The 24,178-nt window shown below is 37.1% G+C and overlaps 4 protein-coding genes across 4 annotated transcripts; 3 read left to right on the top strand and 1 right to left on the bottom strand.

Moving 5' to 3' along the window:
* Positions 1-11,877: 11,877 nt before the first annotated feature.
* Positions 11,878-13,260, top strand: selenoe (selenoprotein e). Its single transcript, XM_069182200.1, has 4 exons — positions 11,878-12,008; positions 12,133-12,209; positions 12,452-12,530; positions 12,951-13,260. Exons 1-4 carry the CDS (start codon positions 11,895-11,897, stop codon positions 13,092-13,094), a joined length of 414 nt encoding a protein of 137 aa, XP_069038301.1. The 5' UTR covers positions 11,878-11,894; the 3' UTR covers positions 13,095-13,260.
* A 1,009-nt stretch (positions 13,261-14,269) lies between these two features.
* Positions 14,270-16,874, top strand: LOC102690768 (transmembrane protein 17A). Its single transcript, XM_006640317.3, has 4 exons — positions 14,270-14,559; positions 15,213-15,316; positions 15,411-15,524; positions 16,047-16,874. The coding sequence occupies exons 1-4, from the start codon at positions 14,439-14,441 to the stop codon at positions 16,290-16,292; spliced, it is 585 nt and encodes a 194-aa protein (XP_006640380.1). The 5' UTR covers positions 14,270-14,438; the 3' UTR covers positions 16,293-16,874.
* Positions 16,875-16,890: 16 nt separating this feature from the next.
* On the bottom strand, positions 16,891-17,630 carry uqcr10 (ubiquinol-cytochrome c reductase, complex III subunit X). The gene is made up of 2 exons (XM_006640189.3): positions 17,445-17,630; positions 16,891-17,189 (listed from the first exon to the last, which is right to left on the bottom strand). The coding sequence occupies exons 1-2, from the start codon at positions 17,583-17,585 to the stop codon at positions 17,142-17,144; spliced, it is 189 nt and encodes a 62-aa protein (XP_006640252.1). The 5' UTR covers positions 17,586-17,630; the 3' UTR covers positions 16,891-17,141.
* Positions 17,631-18,130: 500 nt separating this feature from the next.
* On the top strand, positions 18,131-22,790 carry zmat5 (zinc finger, matrin-type 5). Its single transcript, XM_006640188.3, has 6 exons — positions 18,131-18,266; positions 18,653-18,808; positions 19,733-19,795; positions 19,888-19,968; positions 20,779-20,890; positions 21,798-22,790. Exons 2-6 carry the CDS (start codon positions 18,682-18,684, stop codon positions 21,937-21,939), a joined length of 525 nt encoding a protein of 174 aa, XP_006640251.1. The 5' UTR covers positions 18,131-18,266; positions 18,653-18,681; the 3' UTR covers positions 21,940-22,790.
* The last annotated feature ends 1,388 nt before the right edge of the window (positions 22,791-24,178 follow it).

The raw sequence follows: 24,178 nt of genomic DNA, 5'->3' as shown, positions 1-24,178 counted from the left end.
GATACTCCTGGCTGCCCTTTCAGAAACAAGACTATCAATTTAACCAGGGGTTGCTGTGCTCAGATCGAACCAGTGAAAGAAACTAGAGCCAGGGACCCACTGCTGGGTTTCACTTCAGGACAAGAGGCCTATTCATGGCCTAACAGTCAGAGCACTGTGCAATGGGCCCTGAAGTTAATGTATCATGTGCTGAATATTTGTACTCTTTAGGGGGAAAAAGGGGGCATAGCAGTAAAAGAAATAGAAAATGTGGATCATGTGGTTACTAATTGAATCCAGACCTTGGAGCATTTCTCTGCTGACATGATGCTCCAATTACTGTTTCTGCACAGACTAAACAAATGAAATGTCCTCTGTAGCTCCTTGCTCAGGCAAATCCCAGATGTGACACAGAGGTCAATGTAACAGACCTATTATAACTCAAAAAGGGTTAAGGATAACAATGTAGAAAGGAATCTTTAAAACTTGATAAATCTGTGCTAAGTGTCAGGTGTTTCTTCGTTCCTTTAAAAGTAAGAATCATTATATGATGTTACTTCTCCTTTACAGAATGGAAAATTAAACTGAATATTCCACTGTTTATAGTGGTATACCCTCTTAGTGCAATATGACAGGTTACTATTAAGTGTGGTATCTTTTATGTCTAGTCGCCCTAAGAAAAACAACAGAAGAATTTATTTTGTAGAAATATACACAGTGTGCAAACATTCCCTTTATAGTATGTTTACATTTTATTAACTTTCACTATTCTGACACAGAAATGTTTTCCTGGAATTCTACCACCACAAGGAAATTTAAGTTTTTAAGAGAATGAAATTTTGCCTTTACAGAAAAACAAAAGACCACCCTTTGGGAACTCCTATTGAAATGCTGATATCCGAACTGTATTTCACAAAAGTGTCCATATAGCTTATGATATCTCTGAAGCTCCAAGAAGGCCATTTTATTAATTATTAATTTATAACTACACTTCCCATCTGTAACAAACATACTAATTCGTAATTCAAATCTGTAGGGACCATTTCCTATAATAACAAGGAGAATGAGAGAGAAAAGAGACATAATGCATTTCCAAGCATGCAACACAAAGAATTGTTCTACTACCGAATACTTTTTTCAGTGATGTAACAAAAATGATATTAGGACATTTTGTTTTTTTTAATTTGTTTGTTGTAACTTTTTAAAAAGAAGTATGCCTCCTCAGCACCTATTTATATGCCTGAACTTGGCCTTTGTATTTCCAGATCAGGTACCACATAGGCTGTCTAAGGAGAATAAGAGTTCAACAGTAGGTCAATATCAAAGCTACAGTCAATTAAAAATAGGTTTTCCGCTGCTGGTTGGAACCTTATTAAACAAATGTCAAATGAGAGAAAGAAACAAAGAAACTATACATGACGGCTTCATTTCATCCAGATATGGTGGTATAATGTTTGCTGAAAAAAATGAAAAAAAGTAACTGAAATTACTTGTTGAGTGCCAAGTTAAACATATCCTGGACCCTGGCCTGTAATCAAGTGCCAGGACTAAGAAACAACTAGGCCCTAAGACCAGGCCTGTAAGCCAGCCAGCAACCTAGGCCCAGAAGCCTAATGAGATCTCCCTGTTGCTATGGTAACTTGGAGAGAATGCATTCACATCTGGTAGCTATTTGAGTGCTGAAAAAAAAAGAGGAAGAAAGAAATTTATGAGTGGAGAAAAAAAGGCAACTATTTTCTGCAAAGCAAAGCAGAATCAAAGCCAAAGTAATTTAACACTTGAGAAGGAGATGAAAAATATTAATTTTTTGAAGCATGTATCATGATGACAAAATATTTATATATATTCATTATGCAAGAGTATCCACTCACCATATAATCACTATATAAAACTTCAGTAAGATGACAACTTATAGGAGCTAGAAGATCTTAATTTGGAGTAAAAATGAAGTATGTGGGGTAAATTTAATGGGGAAAACAGGATGAACTACACAGCTTACCTACATATACTTCATTTCTCACACATTTGAACAGAGATTAAGAGTAATCTCCCTCCTTTCATACACTGACAACAAGTACTACTTTTAGATTAGTTTTGACTGTGGTAATTGTTAGATTAACCCAGGAACCTTCTGGTTTAAAAGGTCAGGTCCTGGCATAATTTGTAAGTGACTCAACCAAGATCATTTTCCATTTGAATTTAAAAGGTAGAGGGAGATCAAAACTACTTTTTAGGAATCCCTGGGATTCATTATCAGACACAGCATGAGAAATAAAAACCGTTTAGGTTATAATAAGGACTAATTCAATGAGCATTTTAACTTCCGGGTCAAGATCATTTCCTCCCATAAAAAGGTAAAAGTGAAGTTGAATTTGATTTCTGTCCATGATTCCACATTGATAAATATAATCCAATATTAAGTCAATATAATTCAAGAATTATGTCAACCCTTTGCTCCTTATTTAATTTGTATTTTTGTTATTAGAATGATAGCAAATTAGAATTATTGTAATCTCTGGTCACATAAAAATGACTAATCTGCAATTTATTGCCTTGGCCCTTGTGTTTATTAGAGCACCAGAACATTTTTATATTTCACATGAAAGTGTTTTTTTAAGAAGCTAAACAATGTGCAGTGTAGAGTTTTAATACTGGACTGTTTTTAAGACTGACACATATGGTTTGGATAACTAAATAAATATACAGTATAATGGGGCTTCTGGATTGGAATTTTCCCTTGAAGGATAGTAGTTGAAAGGCAGAACAGATATAAAGATAGCTCTGGGTGTGAATCAAATCTATAGGTTATCTAATGCTAATTCCTAGTGATCTTTTGCAGCTGTAACTAATAGAGATCTCCCTGTATTATGTAGCAGCTACAGCTACCTGTAGCTACCTTATTTAAAGTGATTTGACCATGATATTTATTTAATATCTTCTCAGAGCAGCAGTAGTAATTTTTTTGAGTCACTTTTACATTTTGTGCTTCTTTTGTTCATTTTGATCTGCTGTGTTTGTAACATACAGTACACACTGATGTGATGACTTAGCTAAGCAGTTCATTCACATATTTTCCCAGAGGCTTATCATTGACTGCAAAGAATTAAGTAGTAACAAGGTTAGTTCCATACTGAAAAACAGAAAGAAGAAACAATGTTTGGCTGTGGAGAAAAGAAAAGAAACTGGACAAGTAGCAAATTTCCCCATTACTTAGCACACCAAAAGAAAATATAAACATAAAAATACCTTTAAAATCTTGATCTAACAGAAAAGCTTAATAAATCTGTAATGTTTTCTTGGCATGATATTTCTGTCTTTGCCCAAACTCCGATGCACATTGAAGCCATTTCCTGACTCAAACATTTTTAATTGCAAACTGTAGTGCAGTTTCAGGGAGCTCCACCCAACTTGCTATACATATGTTGATGTCTTGCTTTTGTAACCTCAACTTATCACATCAGCTGCAAATTCTCTTGCTTTCTCTGTGTTTGGAACTCTTTTTCCAACAATCCACTTCATTTTTGAATGAATAGTATAAAATACCATCTTAGAGCTATTGCGAAACATTTTCTTTTCCCCCACAGTAGCTTCTCAAGTCATTACAAAGAACTGACCCCCCCCCCCCAATCATATCTAAAGCTCATTCCACATATGGTTTTACTTGTGTTGTAATTACAGTTCTAAAGTACACACAATTGTGATATGTAAAAATTCAAATACAAAACATTGTTAGTTAAGGCATATTTCCCAAGATAATGGTCACTGCAACATACAGTAATTGCCCTTGCCATACTGCATGATAACATGGAAGAAAAAGTATAATTTAAAGATCCAATTGTGAAGTATATTTATTCATTTTGAAAAGTTGACAACATCTTTTTTCTTCTTCTTATGATCTTTTTTTGGGCTTTGGAATGTTAAACTTCTACAGTGTGTCATTGTGGACTGAAGAAGTCTGAATTCAATAGATAGAAGAGTGTGCAGGATTTTGTCCACAACTACAGTATAAATTGCAATTATATTTTCCCCCTTGTCAGCAAAAATTCTATGAGAGTTTATCAAGGAGGATTTCTGCTTAATGGAAAACAGGTCACAGCTCTCTCAGCAGAGGAAACTCTGTGGTTCAAGGTTTTAGTTTTCACATACAGTACTCAGAACGCACACTGTGGACTTTTCGATATGCACTACATAGTCAGTGCTGCTGTTAATAAGGGCAGAAGACTATAGAAGGCTCTTTTCTCTTAAACATGGTAGCTTTACAAACCAAACATCAAAATGTGACAGAGATTAATTTTAAGGCCTACTTCCCTTGACATGAAGCACTGCTTTTTCTGTTTAAAAAATACATGGAAAATTAAAGTATGATCCTAGATTTGATTGGGGAAAATAGTTGAAGCAATGAGAGGGATCAAGATATTGTATTAGCAGTGCTGTCAGAAAGAGATAATCTGGCAATCTCCATCAATCTGGTTTTCTAGTTTCTAAGTACAGTATGTGTAGTCTAATCATCAGTACCATTACAATTGGGTAAATCAATCATACTTAATTATTTACTGAGTGCTGCTTTGTTCACTGAAATCATATTTTGCTGCTTATAACATGTTTATTTCTGTGTGGAGCAAAACTTCATTAATTTCAAAATCTTTTGAAGGTGGAAAACCTACAATGTTAATGATAGAGGTAGCCTATATAAGGAGATAATTTGAAATGTGAAAAATACCATTCACACCCATATCTGCATTTGACGTGTCAGTAACTCTTCCCAGATGTGATGGCATAGCTATTAAAAATGCAGAACTCTTCCCACACAGATGCTATAAAAGACATGACACATGACAGTAGGAACTGTGCAACCTAGAATGACAACAAGCATATCTGCGACACAGAGAAGAGACAGATTGAAACCATTAAAGCAAACATGCAATCCTGTCTTAAATTAACTTTGGCAGATTGGAGAGGAGAGCTGGAGTGGCAGTCTCATGGCATATATTGTAACCACAAAGTACCCTGATGTGGTTAACTCCTGAACATTGATAGATTTTGGAGATTTTTAAATAGTCATCCACTGTGATGTAACTGTGGTAACATTTTTGTTAATGCACAACTCACAAACATTGGAATTAAAGGAAAAACAATGCTACATTTTAAACAAGCTCTAAAAATCTTAAATAGGACTTCTTTTTTTACTATCGCCAGAAACAATACTTAATGATCTAAGGTATTACTTATTAAGTCATTCAGCTTTTGTTATACTGATTATACAAAACTAATCAGCCAAATAATCTTAAATATGCTGAGGAGGTGATTTCCCTCAGCATACAAACCCACAGAATGATTTTTAGAATTAATTTCAGGTTACAGTACATTTTACAGAGTCATGGTAAAATGTAACAGCGTGAAAATAATACATTGGAGTATGTATTGCTTTCCTCCAAGTGATGAATGTTTAAATACTGTATGTCTTTCTAGACTTGGTGCCACCGACTGTCAGACATGGGTTTGCCTGTATTTCATTTTGAGATTTCCTGCCTTAGACTGGTTTGGTGGTTTGCCTGTTTTAAGGGTTACATTATGATTTGTCACTGACAAAACACCAAACAGCCCACTATTGTGGAACAAAGCTGCATTCAGCAAATAAATTAACCATGTACAGTGCAAGACTGTGGAATTAGAGATATTATGTTTGTTAAGGTATACCTAAAAAACTCTGATTGCAGTGAATGCTCAGTTCCACAAATTGTAAAAGTTTTCATTTACAGTATTTTGAAAAGGAAGACAACTATACAGCAGTTCTTCCTAGCTTAGCTTCATCAGCACGTACTGTACTGTGACAACTAGGTTTACAGGGGAATTATCAGACAGCAGTGTCATTTCAATGGCAGATCAATTTGTCCATAAAGAATCAGAAAAATGTTTATGTAATGGAGAAATGGAAAGAAAAACATTAGGGAAAAACAGTCCTAAATGCTTCATGAAACTTATTATATCACAATCACTGTTATCCTCTATTTCTGCTCTGGGGAGATGATCAGGAATATTTAGTTTTCTTCCACTCTAAGGAACAGAATTTGTATGGATTTGAGATCCATATCCAAAACCCTGATGATTTTTCATAAACCTGATACATTGCAGCACATTTGACACAGAATTCAGAAAAGCGGGGGATTCAAATAATATGGGGTATCAAAGTAGAATTTTTCAATAATATTTTTTTTTTAATTATTCATTTGATCAAAAAGTACTTTGTATTTTTTAAGTTCTTATAAAAAAATATTTAAGAAAAATTCTACTTTGATACCCAAAGCCTAGGGCTACTTACAAGCAGAGGAAGAGATATTGCATCATGGAAAATGCATTGAATGAAATTAAAATAGAATCGCTCTTGAAGTTGTCTGGAGTCAGTAGTCCGTTATTTACACAAACTGTCAGCCTTCATATCAATCTGCAGTCTTTGTTTAGAGTCTCACAAATGTCTAGAATTGATAAACTTTCGAATCATATGTTTTAGTTTTTAGAAATCAGGACCAAAACACTTAACTCTGCCTTAACAGCCTGTTGTTGGAAGATGATGCTCAGCCAAAACTTCAAATTACAAAATATATAATTGAAACATTACTGTTGACACTTAAGAATAAAAGTGCTTACAAATATCTTATTATAAATCATAATTTTGGTGGTTATTATTTAGTTTGTATTTTTAAGGCTAGTTTATTTCTATTGACTTTTCTTTTAAGGTTCAGTCCCAGTCTATTTTGATAAACACACAAAATAGAACTGGTTTTCAGTGATCCAGATATTGAATATAGCGCTGGCAAAACTACAGTGCTGAATTGAATACAGCTCTGGTTGTTTTAAAATGTAATTAAATGTGATGGGTTGCTCTGTGTGTAGAGAATTGTATTCCTTTTACTTCAGAGCATTACATACTACATTACTGGAGTGGTACAGTATGTTGTGCATTTTCAAAAATCTTTGATATTGTCATTATTTCCCTTACCCTCCTCACAAACCACTTCCTGATACTGTGTGGGTTTGTTGGTTGACAGGAATTGTTCATTATAAATTTTAATTGTAAATATAGAAAATGACAAGGAGAAAATCTCTGAAACAGAAAACTTTGTTCCAAGTTATTCAAGATTTTAGAAGCTTGTTTAAACTAATATTAGTGACCCAAATAAAGACCTATTGTTCCTTTTTCAGCTTAAGTATTCTCTATGGCAATTGATTGATGTCCTATAGGCAGAAATCAGTTTGTGTAGGCTGTGAGACCATTCACTTATATTCACTAGTAACATCTATACAGAAAGTGTACAGGTATGTCACTAGTGTTTGGTACCATTCTATTTCCAGGGAACAAGAGATTTGTGCGAACAACACCTTCAGTTCCTTTAAGCCACTGTCTTTCACATTTTATTCCCACCCATCATAATTACTCATGGACAAAAATGCAAGTTCTTACACAAGCAGAAGTTTGTAACTACAGTGCTTGGTGACACATTGTAATTCAAGAGCCCCTATTAAAAACAAAGCTTCAATGTGGCTGTTTCAGGAAAGTGCTTTCTCAGCAAAGTGATTGCTTATTTAAAAGTAAATAGAGCCTACCTACTATAGTGCTTGCTTCTGGTAGTCGGTGGTTTCTGTTGGTGGATACAGCTAAAACATAGCCTGCATTGTTCAGGCTTTATAGAATTTGCCAAATATTTAGGTTTTAATTCATTTTCTTATTATATGTCTCTTAAAAGCATGAGCTAAAACCTTTCTAAACCAAGAAATGGCCAGAAAAATTATGGAGGAATTCAGATTTTGTTTCTTAAAACATGTTAGCACAACTTTTGTAAAACTTAAAAATATATTATATTTACTCATAAATAAAACCTATATGCACACATTATATATACACATTTATAGCCAGCAGCTATAGCATCCTGCAACTCACAACCGAAGCTAAAGAAGTGTGAGCCTGGTCAGTACCTGGATGGGAGACCTCCTGGAAAAGCTAAGGCTGCTGCTGGAAGAGGTGTTAGTGGGACCAGTGGAGAGAGCTCACCATGTGATCTGTGTGGGTCCTAATGCCCCAGTATAGTAAGGGTGACGGTATACTGTAAAAAGGCGCTGTCCTTCAGATGAGATGTAAAACCTGACTCTCTGTGGATATTAAAAACTCCTGAGCATTTCTTAAAAAGTGTAGATCTGTTACCTTAACAACCTGGCCATGTGTCCCAATGGTATTTACCAATAATGGCCACCTACTAATCACCATCTATCAATTGGCTTCATTACTTTCCTCTCCTCCCCACAACTACCTGGTGTGTGGTGAGTGTACTGGTGCACCTTTGCTGTCATTGGGTGTTACACATTGGTGGAGGGGAGTCCCCATTACCTGTAAATTGCTTTGAGTGGAGTGTCCAGAAAAGCTCTATATATAGGCATAAGTATTAGTAGTAGTAGTAGTAGTAATAATAATAATAATAATAATAATAATAATAATAATAATAATAATAATAATGTGTGACAATCCACATCTTGGAGTCTTCCTTTCCCAAAACAAAATGAAAACCCATGACTCAAAATACCATTCAGCAAGTAATAGGTTGCTGATTTTGTAAAGGGTTTTAATCAGACAAAATCATGGATAGGAGTCTTTGTAAAAGATCAATCCATGCTGAGCTGGGAATATTTTATATGGCACACAGTATTCAATAGAAAGGGCATCATTTTCCATTTTCTGGGAACATTTACCATATATCCACACGGGAGAGTCCTAGATTCACTTTCCTGAAACCTTTCCCTGGCTGTTCAGTTGCCACTAGAAGACTTAATTAAAAACAACAACGTTTTTAATGAGGTCTCAATTAGCCATAAAAATTATTTCCAGACAGTAGAGATCAAAAGAACAACCTTCATTTGTAAAGCAGCAGTGTTAGTGGAGGGAAGTTGGGTAAACTGTAACAATACTTAACTGCTGAGTCTGAAAAACAAGCCAGGGACTAGCACATCCGGATAAAATCACCCCAGGATTTCAAAGTTGGAGACATGTAGAGCAGAAAACCTGAAATTGTAGTGTACACCACCTCAGTGACGGGTAATAATTAAAAACAATGAAAGAAAGAATACCTTCAGACACAGAAAAGAAATCAGATTATTATTGTATTATGGATTTATATAATTTAATTGCTCTTAGGATATTATAATAACTTGAACAGCACAACCAATGGATGATACAGAGTTAATTCAACCATAGTGTAAACAAATATAATGCCTTCTGTATTTTATACAAAAGAAACAAAACAGCATCAAGTAAATCTTCTAATTTATCCATAAATGAAACAAATCACACTGTTCTGACAAATTTGGGAATTTTGTTTCAGGTATGGTAAAGGGGGCTTTATAGAAAAATAAAAAGAATACACTTTCCCATATCCATTAAAATTATGGGAAGAAACCTGGTTGAAATTCCATCTGGAGTTAAAAAAGATTTTTCCTTCTTCTATTCCGCTGGTTTTCAGATGCAGGGAACAGAGAGTTCTGTTACACATTAACTCCACTGGGACTAGTTACTCTGACCAAATGACCTGCCTTCTACCGTAGCTCCAAGTTTCCACATTTTCACCAGCTGTGGAATGTGTGTTATTGCTTTCTCTGCTGTCTGACCGAAACCATGCTAACAAACTTTTATGAGCTCCTTCTGATGTGCTCCTCCAACTCTCCCCCCCCCCCGTTAGGGACGTATTCCAAAACTGTTAAGAGGAAAGGTCTCAGATGAAGCTTGACAATGATGACGAAGTTAGAGACGACGGTGGTGATGGAGGGCGACTTGAACACATTTACATTTCACCTCATGTTCAACTACATACCCTCAAGCATAAACCGGAAGGACTCACCCGCAGCAACTATCGTGAACCCTATCCCTTTACATGCCATTACAGATAATGAATTACTACTCCAGTTTTGAGAAAAGGAGGCAAAGACATACATGTCAGACCATAATATTTCTGATTTTAGCAGACTGATAAGTGTTTTGTGGACACTAATTAGTAGCAAAAAACTCAATTTACTTCATAGACTTTGTTCACTACAATGGTTTAGTACTACATTGCAAATTCTCATATGCATGTGTAGAATTATTAATGGTGTGCCATGCTTTCATAGGCTCTGAATATAAGGACTGTAATTAGAGAATCGGCTGCACATTCTTCTGTTCAGTGCCCACACAAACAACAATTACTATTATCAGTCACAAATATTTTATTTTATTCATAGTAATTTTGTTATTGCTGTTCATGATTCTGCGAGTATAGTAGTAACAGTCAGGATACTCGTGATTGTCGTGATTTAAATGGATGCTTTTTAAAGACGTTCTTGACGGTGCTAAAAGGCCTGCACATATTCTGGTAGAGATGCCAAGATACTGACAGTGGAAAGAGCAAGCTTTACCCCACTTCCTTATTCTTATTCTAGTCACGCACCTCTGACACATGCATATTTCCAGTGCACATGTGATTCAGCAAGGAGAGGGGGTGCTGGTTAGTGAAATACTGTACTTGCATGCTTTCTTTCCACTGGTGCAGTGCACTCTGAACACTGCATGTGACTACCATCTCTGTGCATCTGGTAAATCAGACCTGGCCAACACAGGATATACAGAGATATAAATATTTATCCTTTATCCATGAGGGCTGCAGGAAGCATGATGCCAAGTCACATGTTTTTCTCACTAAAGAAAATGTTAAATCAAGGATGATCATATCTGACACATCACCCACACAACTGCCTACCGTGTGAAGTCAGAGATGCAGGACTGACCAGGGAAAGAATAGCAAGATGGTTTCTCTAACATTCCTATCCTGAAGGGTTTATTTTAGTTGGATAGATAATTGTCTGTGGCTGTACTTGGAAGTACATTTTACCTTCCCTTTTGCCAGAAAAACAAGAGATGTGACTTGTGAGCCCTCTGGGGGTGAGGCTGAAAACTGCACTCTTCAATGGGAACCTAATAAAGAAATTAATTGGTAGACATTTGCAAGCTTTCAAATTGCAACTCTCTTTCCACTGTGTAAGACTGAATTTAGGGCAAAAGCAGAACCATATTGTTCTTCAGAGCTCCAGTAAGTTTAATAAATGTAACTGTATTAGTGTGAACAACAGTCCAGGAGTGAAATATCTGCAAGAAAATTTTACTGAAATAGCAAAATAATATATAGAATTAACTCAAGGATAGTTTTATAACAAGGTATAATCTTTCCTCGAGCCTCTATGTCACAACCCCCCCCCCCCCAACAAAGCTCCATTTACTGACATTTTTGCAGTCAAAAAGATGTTATCAGTTATTTACTGATTTGCTGAAATACATTTTTAATTGTAGCTTATGTTCTTGTAAGTGAGGGTTTCAATTTCTTAATTCTCTTTAGGAACTGGATTTCAAAATACATAATTAAAAGGGAGATGGGACTGTACTTTGAAGTTTTCATTCGCCTGATTAGCATTTCAAAATTTGCTCGCTCATGACATGCTATACTTAATATGAGATGTGTTAAAAGTTAAAAGCAGTCTGAACTCATTTATCAGCATGAGGCTTTCTATGGGAAAAGCTGATAATAACACACCTGCTAACAAGGGTGTATTTTTGGAAAAAATCATTTTAAATGTCAGTTAGGGGGTGCAAAATGCATCAAATAGTCCAACATACACCATATGATATTGTAATGAGAATGAATTTCCTAATTTATTGCTTTGCATTTGAACAATTTATATGCTTTTGGGTTATTATCTTGGCAAAATCCCCAACACCACCTCCGACTCCCCCATCACACCCCCCTATTTAAAAGTTTGGTTTAGTCCACAACTGGCTAAAAATTCAGCCTTTTCAACCTCTTGCTACCAATATAGTTTATTTAAGCAGCTTACAGACCAAAAACATGTGGGCTTTTCTGCTATGTCTGCTGGCCTTATTAGCAAAAGAAAGCATGGCAAATAAAAGTTCAGAAACAACAACTGAACAAAATCTGGAAATAGCCAAAGGGAAGCTGGTGGTAAGTTCACTGACTGTAAAATAGCCTTTCTTTGGGAACGGGTATTTTTGTCTTGCTGGTAGATGTCCCCTCTGGGCACACACCTGTAAGACGCCAGTAATAAATCGTATATTTGCTTTGCCAGGCTCCCAGCGTGGTTGGATGATCCATCAAGAGAATCCCAGAGCTTTACCAGTTTCTGATGGAGCGCTGGGCTCTCTAGTATCTTTTAGCATTGCATTCCACTTGGAATAATAACACTACCAGCTATCATTTACCTGTCTTTCTGTACTGTCTGTACTGAAGGCTTAATAGATTCAGGTTGGTATACAGCTTACACGTGATAACCTAGTTCATAGTACTTTAATTCTGATTAATATTCTGATTTATATCATTGTAGAGAATAATTTCTATTTTTTCACCCTCTCAACACTACACAGTTTACCTTAACTTTCCTGATTTAGCCATAACCTAGAATATCACTCTGACGACAGCGAAGAGCCGCAGCTGGTGTTCTTCAATGCGAAAGAAGAGGTTGTGAAGGTAAGCTGTGTGCTCTCAGCGGAATATTAACACCACAACTACTGGACCTGCCTGTCCATTGTACACACGAAGCATCTATATACTGTCGTTTAAAAAACCTGTTATCAATATTTAATATTTTATTTAAATTTCGAAATTACAGAATTTAGAGGTGGAAGAAAAACAAAACATCCTTCCAGATCTAATAAAAGGCTGTCATTTCAGCAGAACCTCTTCTGTAATTTTGGGCTTGTATCAGTTTTCGACGTTTGGCTTTAAGCCATGCAGCAAAGTGCAAAACTAGCAGTCAAAATCTTTAGCAACAGGAATACTGTAGGATGTTGTAGAGGTCAGGTTTGCGCTGGGAGAACTTGCCTTTAATCGTGTTTTGCAAAAATGCACAAGTTACCTGATCGAGACACTTAATGTTGTCGTTTGCAGTCAGTTCCTGTGAAAAACATGAAAGCAGACGAGATTAGCAGGCTCCTGGATTCTTTGGGATTCTACAGAAGGTCGCAGAAAGGAGAGGAGGTCCCAAAAGAATTCCAGCACTTCCCCCTGAAGGCGCCTAAGGATGAACTTTGAGGGCACCTAGTGGACAGATTCGGAACTGCTGCGGGAAATAAGAATGACGTGTGGGACCCAAAGGCAGATCTGTCTGGTTCCAAACTGAGAAAGCGCATTTCTTGCAGTACGAAAAAGCTGAGCACACTACAAACTTAAAGTAATAATAAAAAACTGCAACAATATGACTCAATTATATGTGTTTGCATTTCTTTCTTTGCTGTGCCTGAAGACGACTGTGAGATATCTTGCGCATTTTGCTTGGGAGGGGATACTGCTCTTGTCATTAAAAAACACTAGCGACGTTATTTCAAAACAGCATGGTCACATAAGTAGTAAGTTTTATGTGTTTGTTTAGAAAGCTTTAACAAGCTGCACGAATTACAGAAGGCTGGAAAACATTGCGTTTTCTATTTAGGTCTCTAGCTAAAGTATCTACAATGTTTGGTAACTGTATTGTTATAATAATCTTATTATGGTAGCATGTATTCATAAGTTTATGATTGGGTAATAACAAAGCTGTGAATGATAGTACATTTTATAGCACATTCGTGCGTATATATGGCAAAGGCCACACAATGCTCTGGTCTTGTGATACCACGTGTGATTGGTGTCTGCAGAGACACCGGTGATCCCTGTAAGATTCACATGGGGGCGATAACACGTTGCCGAGGCGCAGAAAGCTTATAACGTTATAATTCCGTGACACTGGAAAATGTAAGGTTAATTGAATAAGTCTCGCCAGGAATTATCACTGGTGCTTGATCACTCGCGTGTTGTGTCTCCGTGTGGTCTTTTGCCTCTTTTTCTCAGTTTCTGCTGCATAGATCTCCAATTATATGCCCTTTTAAATATACATAGATAAATTCTTCATGTGTTTGTTTTCATTTAACACCAATAATACTCAGTTTCACGTTACAATGAATTTTTTTTCAGAAAGCGTTTTTTTGCATGTTCCATTATTTTAATTTTAAAAACGTCCCCGATCTCCGCTGATATCTAATTTAACTGAAAAGGAGACCAATCCGATGTTTTATTTGATATTTTATTAATCGCGGTCGCGGAATGGAAATCAAATGAAAGCACAAGAAAATGTGCAAACACTTCAGTCACATCGGATGCCATTGGGCTTTTATTACTCTTGACGTAGCGAAACTGTCCTGCTGTTTTACTGAGTATTTCACGGGCACACCTGCACCTACGGCAAATTCGCCTTGTGTTTTGAAAAGGCAGTGGCCTTTGGGATCTCTTCTGAAAAGGCCTTCTTGTGCATAATCTGATTAGCAGGGCAGTACAGTTAATCCCACCAGCCTAGTGGCAGATGGGGAGCCATGGAGTTGGTCTGTGTCTGTAGAAGGGGCAGTCATGCCTGTGTTTTACACACCTATACCACAGAACCTGCGTCTGGGTCTGGCCTATGTAAGTGGTTCTGTCTTCACACACAACAGAACACAGGACAGTGGAGATGGACAGACTTGTGCGGCAGGTAATGCAGATTTAATGTCTGAAAGAATAGGACATAAACGAAAGGGCAATATTTATATCATGTTTGCGATAGCTCATATTACTACATTATTACATTGTATGCTTTCGTTGAGGAATAGTATTAGAATTCTTTTTTTGAGGGGGTGTAAATTTTTCTTGGTGCAGTAAAATCTATGTTCTGTAAAATTACATTTTACTTTACATTTAATTAAATTGAGTAAAAAATAACATGACTGTAAAATGCTTCTTCTATTTAGTCCTGAATGTATCATTATTCAGTTTCTTAAGATAACATTAACAGATTTTGCACATGGATAATGTTTCATATGTGTATTACAAGTGATTCTGGAATTATAGGCTGTTACTGTTGCAATAAACACTTTATCAGTAAAATAAATGTTCTAAAATAGATCTTCAACATGAGGCTACAGGGCAATGATGGGACTATCCTAATGTTCTATCATCATGTCATTATTCAAAGTAAATTTGTTGACGGCACAATTATTTATATTGATTATAGAACTGTGGTTAATATAAATTCATCATGGGTTTTGGGTAACAACGAATTCTTTAAAGCTTTGACCTCATGGTTACAGCCAGAACATAGAAACGTCCTTTTCTATATTTTAATTTCTGTACTATATTTGTTTTCAGCACATGAAATAGTGTCACACCTACCCCTACAGATGTTGCTGTATTTCAATGTCTTCTATTTTCCTGTCTGGTGGGTGTCTGAAGTACTTATGCTGGAGTTAAAGGTACTTTGTTTTCCTGTTACAATGCATTTAAAAAATTGACTTGATGTGAATTTGACCGAAGTATTTCTTGCACTGTCATTTCTGTGTTTTTTAGTTCTATTTGTTGCCTAGCTACTACCAGTTTCTCCTGGTGACAGGGATGGTCCTATTCACAGTGTCCGAGTGCTTGCGGCTCTATCTGGGATATGTAGGAAACCTGAAGGAAAAGGTATGCTATGAATCCATCTTAAGTAACTGCTTTATCCTTGGAGAGCCGTTGTGAGACAGAGCCTGGTCTGGCAAACCCAGAGTGAATGGTGGGACAACACCCTGAACGGGACTCTGGCCCAGTGCTGGGCACACATACTGTATGCATGCACACACATGCATAGGTGGGACAAATAGAAACACCAATGAGCCTAGACAGCTTGTCTTGGAACTGTTGTAGGAAACTAGAGCATCCAGAGAAAGCCCTCATGGACACAAGGAGAAATTACGAACGTCACACAGAAGGTGCTGCACATGATTATAAGGCAACAGCACTGCCAAGCGGCACAGAAATAAATCTTAACCATGTACAGAATTGCTTTCAAAAGATATCCATCGCTAATTTTACTGCCAATGGCAAAAAGAAAAATTGTGTTCCTAATAGTTTATACATACTTTGGCCGTACTGTGTAGGGAGAATATTTCTTTCATTTACAGCCATTTAAATGTTTCAATGAAGTCTTTATTGACTTTGTTTCATCAGGTGCCAGAACTGGCAAGTTTCTGGCTCCTTTCCTTCCTGTTTCAGCTCCCCATTGTGCTCTTCTTCCTGCTGGATGAAGGGATTATTATCCTCCCTTTGGAAAGAGCTGTGCACATCGTCTACCTCCTCTTCATCCTTGGCGAGGTCCTGACTGCCTTCCTGGCGCTCAAAGTCATGACCCGAAAACTCACCCTGCAATTCCATCTCAGGCAGTTCAGCGACTTGGAAGCCAGCCAGCAGATATGAATGAAATCCTCACAATTCCTTCTGGAAGCAGGATGATGCTTATTGCCTTGATGAAAGACTTTCATGTTTAATGGGCCTTATCCTTTTGCTAGGTGTACTGCACTACCCTCGCAAATTAAATAATTCAGTTGTCCTGTACTTCCACTGAGCTGGATCAATGTAATGGTATGTAGTAGTGCTGTAAGTTAATGCATGCAGTTAAGTACTTAACTGTTCCTGCATGTTAAAAATAACACTAATAAGCTTAATTCTCAAATATTTTAATTGCCCCATTATGAAATCAAATTTCCCAGATAACACTGTAACTGACTTACAGTCAAAAAAAGGAACGAAATCTTAACAGCTTTCTTTAGCTATTGTTCATTTTAACATTTTAAACTGCTCAAGTTGTACTTAATGCATACATCTAATAAAATTAGGCTGTTGGCTGCTTATTTGTTTTGCAGGGAATTATTTAACGTTACATCGATAAGAATAGGTTTTAAATGTTTATTTCTGACAAAGAAATGTGTTCTTCACTTCAACATTATGTTCTAATAAAACAGCATGTAGAAGCTAACCCATTCCAAGGCTTGTGGATACAAAACAAATTCACACGTTTTTAAATTAAATTTATTAACAGTCCCATCAAATTCAACATAATATTGTGTAGTCACTGTATACCATAGGCCAGAACTTGTTTTGCTGCTGTTCTGGGTTGCTGGGAAAGGTCCAGCGGTCCAAGACAATCAGTCCAGTCTCTGTCCCAGGCATTCATTCTGGTTTTGGGGTGACAGAAACACATCTTCGTCTTCTGGAGCGCCTTCATCCGAGGATTTCCACAAATAAGGGGAACGACTTCATCACACCTTACTCATCTTCTTTCTCATAGTTGTGCTTGATGTGTTTCCACAGTTTCTAAAAAATGAATGCAAAAACGTTAACGAGTGGACAATACACAACGCGACTATTTAGCAATAGCGTAGTTTTTTTTTTACTATAGATCACTACTGACAGTAATAACAAGGCACAAAATACAGTGAAACTCTGTACGTCGTTGCGCCGCCTAAGATAGCATTCTCAAAATCTACAGTCTGTCCTTTTCAACTAGAAGGTCAGGCCTACAGTGCACTAGGATACAAATGCCATGCCGGTATTACTTTATGAACTCACCCCACGATTCAGATACTCAAAAAGAGCATCTCCACCTTGGTCGAACACACGCTCGAACACGACGGCTCCCACCACGATAGAGAAGACGAAGGTAGAGGTTCGCCCGAAGAGAAAATTGTAGACCCGTCTACCCGGCCCCATGTCTGCTGCTGCAGTGCACCTTCGAAGGCAGGAACAGGAAGTGGCAAAAGAACGCCGGGACTTGTAGTTAATAAAAACGACGTCAAATTAACGTCTAAATCGAATATAGCTCTTGAGGCTAACTAGAGCGATAGAGTCAGGCGTTGTATACAATTCCTTGGATAATAAAGCTCTTTTACTGAAGCACACATCTTATCTTTAATGACCAGGTAGTCGTTGAAAACCAGCAGAGTTTTAATAAAAAATGTAAAGTGCACAAAATATAAATTATAATTGTTGTGGTGGTGTGTCAATTTCTCTCAGACATCTCCCAGTAGTTTTTTTTTTGACGAAAGAACGTTATGACATTATTATGTTGATTCATATACCTTGATCTGGACTGGTCTTGGGCTAATGTTTTAGATTAACTAGTACAAGTATAATTAGCGACGCTTGTTACCGATACCCACATACGATGGGGACTTTAACCGCAATAAAAAAATCACGGAAAGCCCATCTAACCCATAGATTTACAAAAAAAAAACTACATTTCCCCAGATCCTCTACTGTTCAAACCGGAAATTGGCGTGTTGTGCTGATGCGCTGGCGTGTGGAAGGTTTCTGTAAAGCGTTTGTGTTAACAATTATGTTTTTACATAAACTTGTAAGCATTTGGTGTAGGATTTTTTATTAACACTAAAGGTAAGTAGGCCACATTGCTGTTGATAATATTTAGAAAGTTTTGTGAAATGTTTAAAGTTGCATCACAGAATAAAGTAAATTATGAAGCAATTAAAATTGTTAGGCGATAGTTAATGTAAGTGCTACGATTAAAAATCTCTATTATTAGGTAATTATTAACTGGCTTGTTGTCTTATAATTTAAAATAATTACTTGCGAAAATGCTAGATTTTATAGCTCAAGTACTTCATGAGAGAAGGCATGCATTTTAACCTGACCAGTAAGTCTGTTGATGATGTCCAAACAGATCTAAGAACTATTTACTTCAACCGACTGCTCTATTTAGCTCTGATCTTAGACCATTTCTGTCTTTTGACCGTAATGTCATCGTGATTCTTCTGATCTAGTTTTGCCGTAGGAAAGTCGTGTTGACACCATGGGGAAGAGATATTACTGCGACTATTGCGACCGCTCCTTCCAGGACAACATGCACAACAGGAAGAAGCATCTCAATGGTGTTCAGCACCAAAGAAGCAAAAAGGCCTGGTTCGACAACTTCAGAGGCAAGAGCCCACTTCAGATTCACGATTTAATAGATAAGACCAGCAGCTATGTTACCGTGCAACTCACAACTGGCCACCCACTGAAGCTCAGTTGGTTTGAGCTTGGCCAATCCCTGGATTGATGACCTCTTGGGGAAAAACTAAGGTTGCAGCTGGAAGAGGCGTTAATAGGACCAGCAGGGAGAGCTCACCCTGCATTCTGTGTGGATCCTAACGCCCCATTATAGTGACGGGGACACTATACTGTAAAAAGGCGCCGTCCTTCTGATGAGATGTAAAGCTGAGGTCCTGACTCTCTGTGGTCATTAAAAATCCCAGGGCGTTTCTAGAAAAGAGTAGGGGTGTTACCCTGGTGTCCTGGCCAAATTTCCCCCTGGCCTTTACCAAGCATGGCCTCCTAATAATCCACATTTATGAATTGGCCTTATTACTCTGTTCTGCTCCCCACTGAGAGCTAATGTGTGGTGAGGATACTGGTGCACTTTGGGTGCCGTTGCATCATCCAGGTGGGGCTGCACAATGGTGGTGGTGGAGGGGATCCCCATTACCTGTAGAGCACTTTGAGTGGAGTGTCCAGAAAAGCGCTATATTAGTATATTATTATTATTATTAAGACACCAGACCTAATTTTTCAAAAATGAGCAACATGAAAATCAAAATAACATAAAAATGTAGACATGTCAAAAGTCATTTAACTTATATGTAACATGCTCAAATTAGTCTTTTTATACATATAACTAAATTTAGTAGCAACACGTGGCACAAACACATGTTCACAATAAAAGGAATAAGACATTATTTAAAGGAAGTTCTGTTCTTCATTATTAGGAATGTGCAAGGCTTTATAATAAGCATTTGCACCAGGCACTGTTAACCCATATTGCAAAAGCATTTCAGTAAATGTTTTTCATTTTTCCTGTACAGATGCATCTGCAATCTTGGCTGATGAGCAAACCAAAAAGCCGTGTAGAAAGTTTCTTCAGACCGGTAAGCCTGTTTAAAACCTTGTCATCTTATCATCAGGTCAAAAATGTAAAACAGTTTTTATTTATAATGTCTTGTGTTTACTTGTGTTTTAGGCCAGTGTGTTTTTGGGTCAAACTGTAGGTTCTCCCACATGACAGACCGAGACATAGGAAGTTTAAAACATCAGATTGAAGGTGAGTAAATCTGTTTTACACAAGGTGGCACTAATATGCCATTGATGAGTTTAACAGAGTGTTTTAGAACAACCTTTTGTCTTCATCATGTTAGAAATGCTGTGAATACCTTATTTCAGTCTTGAAAACTGCTTTTTCTCTATTCCTTCTAGAGATTTATGGGATATTTCTTTAGCAGTTATACTATCTGTAGTGAGAAAACTATTTTTAAGAAGCGTACAGTAAAAAGAAGTAATAAATCTTTGGTGGTAGACAATCTTAAGTACACAGTTATCTTCATACATTGAAGTTTGTTAAATTGTATTAATTAAGAAAGGGTTAGAAGTATAGACTTTATTAAATACACTTCAGTCATCCTTTAGTCTGTTGTGAAATAGGTTACATATTGTATGCATTTCATCCATGTGCATCCAGTTTGCCCTGCTTTTTCCAGTCCCACAGGCCTGCATTGGATTAAAATTCACAAGTTTTCAAAAACTAAAGTAAAAGATTGTGATGCATGTTGTAGTACCCAAGCTGGAGTAGTTTACTTGGAGAATTCCAAGGGGACAGGCAATAGCAGGATGATAGAGGCTATGAAGTGCTAAAATGCCCTTGAAGTCCAGCTTTCTTAATGGCAGGTTTACTGGGAATCGATGCATGGTGTGTAAGGTTTGAGGGAAAATGCCATTGATGTTCACCTTACTAAGATATCCGTAAATATGAGGTGACATTTATTTAAGTGGCTGTGCCATAGACTTCATATGCGCTTCCTCTAATTGATTCCCCTCCTCGCAGAATAAAAAATGCATGTGTCTCCGTGTCAAACAGAGGAAAGACGACTTAAAGATGATCCCGATCTTGGCAGAAAGCTGTCACTGGGGAGCATCGAGGACTGGCTGGCACAGAGAGAGAAGAGGCACAGAGCCCCTGAGAGCACAAGGTATGGCAAACTAAGTAACCAGCCAGTTGCGTTCTTTGAGCATTTAATGTGACGATTGAGACATGCGTCATATCCCAGATAAAAAGCAAGCAGTATCCCCACATCACCTCAGTTCTCCCTTCTTTGGAACAGCGAACAGATTTATCCATTTTTTGCATGCTTGACACTGAATCAAACATGGGCTTTGAGGACATTAATCAGCAACTTTGTAAAACAGGTGATTTGAAATTTTATACAAACAACTTGATTAAGATTGGAGTTGCAGTTAATTTCAACAGATCCCCAATCTCTCCAAGACAGGACCAGTTCAGTCCAGGGTTATACGCATCAACTGAAGTTGAGATGTCTTCATTTCAGTTTGCTACCATCTTTGTTTGTATATATGCATATATTTTATTGTTTTATCGGTTAATTTTCCTTTACAGTGAGTTGGGTAAGGGTGATGTGAATACAAATCCATGCCATCACTTGGAAGGAAAACTGAAGTCATTATGTTGTGTAAATGTCTTCGGAGTTTATACAATTGAAAAGTGAAATGAAAATGTACAGACTAGCTTTTGGGTCCTGCAGCTGTTCAGTACAGCAAACTCCTCTATAGCTCCACTGAAAATATGCCTAAGAAGGAGTAATGGATAATCAGTGTTATTTGTTGAAACGAGACCATTGGTTCTTAGGAACACATCTAAGAACCTGTCAATTTCTGAATGTTAGGAAACAGCAATTGAAAACTTTTGTTTTGGTTAGATTTTCAATAATATGCTGTATGTATTAAGTCTATATGAGAAATCACAGCAGACTGAAATACACGGACAGGTACTGTGAGATAATACAATTTAGAGATGTTTTTTGTTTTTAACAGGGTTTAAATAAATACATGGTTTATATACTATTCATCATCTCTTTCCAGTGTCCTTAAAGCAGAAGGGGCTGACAGTTCGCTGGGGAGTGATCTACCTCCACACTTTCTCTCAATACCAGACCTCCCAGTCTCCCTAATGCCTCCACCTTCAGGGGGCTGGATGAAGGTGCCCCATACAGAGTGGGGATAAGAGCGCAGGGGTGCACACATGCCTTGGATGGCATTGGGGTTCAGGTGTCTTCTGTCACAGAATTTTTAAAAAAAGCAACAGAAAAGTGATTGCAATGCATCCAAAGGAAGTGGATGAAAACGTCACACATCTCAGTTCTGAGCACATCTTAGAGACGGCTTTTCTGTACTATTGTAGGGTACCTGCTGAAGAAGACAAACTTTCAGTCATCAGATATGGACATTTGTTGTGATTTCTGTCCGTGAATCACTAGTAGGGGTAAAATTCTAATGTCAGGTCTTTTATCCAGATGTTAGAAGTGTATTTTGATGCCTGTAAAATGGTTCAGAATGGATTTTCTCATCTTTTAGCTCAGCTTAGTTGTTTATATCTAAATATGACAGCAAGTTTTGCAAATGGCAAGGAGCTGCTAGAATAAACAGCTAAGTTCTTTTGTTTTTTCTTTGCATTTGCAAAATCGTGATTTCTTATTGAGTTCCTGTCACTAAACTGCAGGTCTTTTAACAATTTGTGTCTATGTGCTTGGCATTATAGGTAATGGAAACGAGTATTGCCCTTTCTGAAATATCAGTGTGAAACATTTTCAAAGAAAAGCAGAGAGACTTAAATGTATGGTAATGTTTGCCATGATCCTTCCTAATGAAAGTTGTACAACAGTTCTGCCATGTTTAGAAAGCAACCACCAGCTCTTTCACTTTTGCATTGATTTTCTGATCTTGAAACAGCTTAGGTTTGCATTCATCTTCTACTTATTTTGTTTTTGTTATTGTTGTTCTCTGTCTAGACAGGGCATGCCATCATCCTCCTCCTGTTCTAGAAAACAAATAAAACGAGTAAATAGTAAATGATAACTTTTTCAGCCTCTGTTCATTGTCTATTTCAATTAATTGCTTTGCTAATTTTAACTGCTTAATATACTTTAGAATGACAGAGCCTATCTTTGATAAGAATGTTGTATGGAGTGTTATAGTTATATTTTTAATAGACCTCATACCCCTGAATGCCTTTCTGGAAGAAGTTATTATTAGGGAACTTTTAATTTAAGAGGTCTGTCAGATTGTGTTGCTTTTCTAGAATTAGACAGAAATTAATCTTTAAAGAAATTCACTCTCTTGAGATTCTCATGGCTCATGGACTACAGAAACATTTGCCTTGGCAAATTACCTTTCAATTGTGAAGTGAATTTAATAAGAGCTTTCAAGAAGCTAAGGGATATATTGCCCGCTATCTTGCACAACATATTGTTCCCCATGTGCTCACGCCTTCTTTTGAAATACAAGCCATGTTTAGAGCTTCAGTTATGAATGACATTTTTCCTCTAACTGGTAACGGCTCTTTGGAACAGTCTGTCTTCCCATTTAATGATTCGGGGCCTGGGTTTGAAGTAATCACTAAATACAGCCCTGCTTCTTTTGTCAGAGGTTTAAAACAAATGCAGATGGTGAAGAAACCTAACTCAACCAACCCAATGAGAAACATCTAGGCAATGCTTTCTCAAGGACATCCTTCTATAATGTTACACGTCTTCAGTTTCCTAAATGAGATGGGCCCATTGACCTTCCATCTTCGTAATTGGCTAGGTTTACTTCAGTTTCAGCTGCTGTTCACTTGATTGCAGCAGGCATGTAAGTAAGGCACTCACTAACTGGTATGCATTGCCCCACTAAAATATTTACTGCATACAATGAGTAAATAGTAAATGATAACTTTCAGCCTTTCTGTTCAGTTTACAGTGGTGGTATTTTTTCTCATTTGCTGTTTCCTTATTTTCACATTAATATGCTTGGCCTAGATTTATGAGAACAATTCAGCACAGCAAATTATGCAGGTAAGGGTTTTTGTTTTTCGCTAAATTGAGATTTCACCATGCAGCGTGCTCATGTTTCAGCTTGCTTTATGTTGGAAGGAGGAAAAAATAATCTTTCTAATCATTTGAAACCTGTCCTGTGGGGAATTCTGTCTTGGAGTCAAAACTTCAGAGGAAGCAGGAACAAGGGAATGGCACGTGAAAATGAGGTGGCACTAGAGTTATGATTCTCTTTTGGAAGATATAGCAGTCTCTTTTCCACTTTTTCTGAGACATGACACATGTGAAGCACTGCTTTTTGAGCTAATGGGAATATGATTTATGGTAACACTTATGGGTTGTAATCATTTGGTGGTGCTGTATAAGATAGATTTGGCAACTTGTATAAATTAAATTATAAAGCTTTCTGTCTCAGATGCATAATATATCTTT

The sequence above is a fragment of the Lepisosteus oculatus genome, chromosome 22, assembly GCF_040954835.1.
Source record: "Lepisosteus oculatus isolate fLepOcu1 chromosome 22, fLepOcu1.hap2, whole genome shotgun sequence".
NCBI lineage: Eukaryota > Metazoa > Chordata > Actinopteri > Semionotiformes > Lepisosteidae > Lepisosteus > Lepisosteus oculatus.
This window is presented reverse-complemented; position numbering and strand designations above follow the sequence as displayed.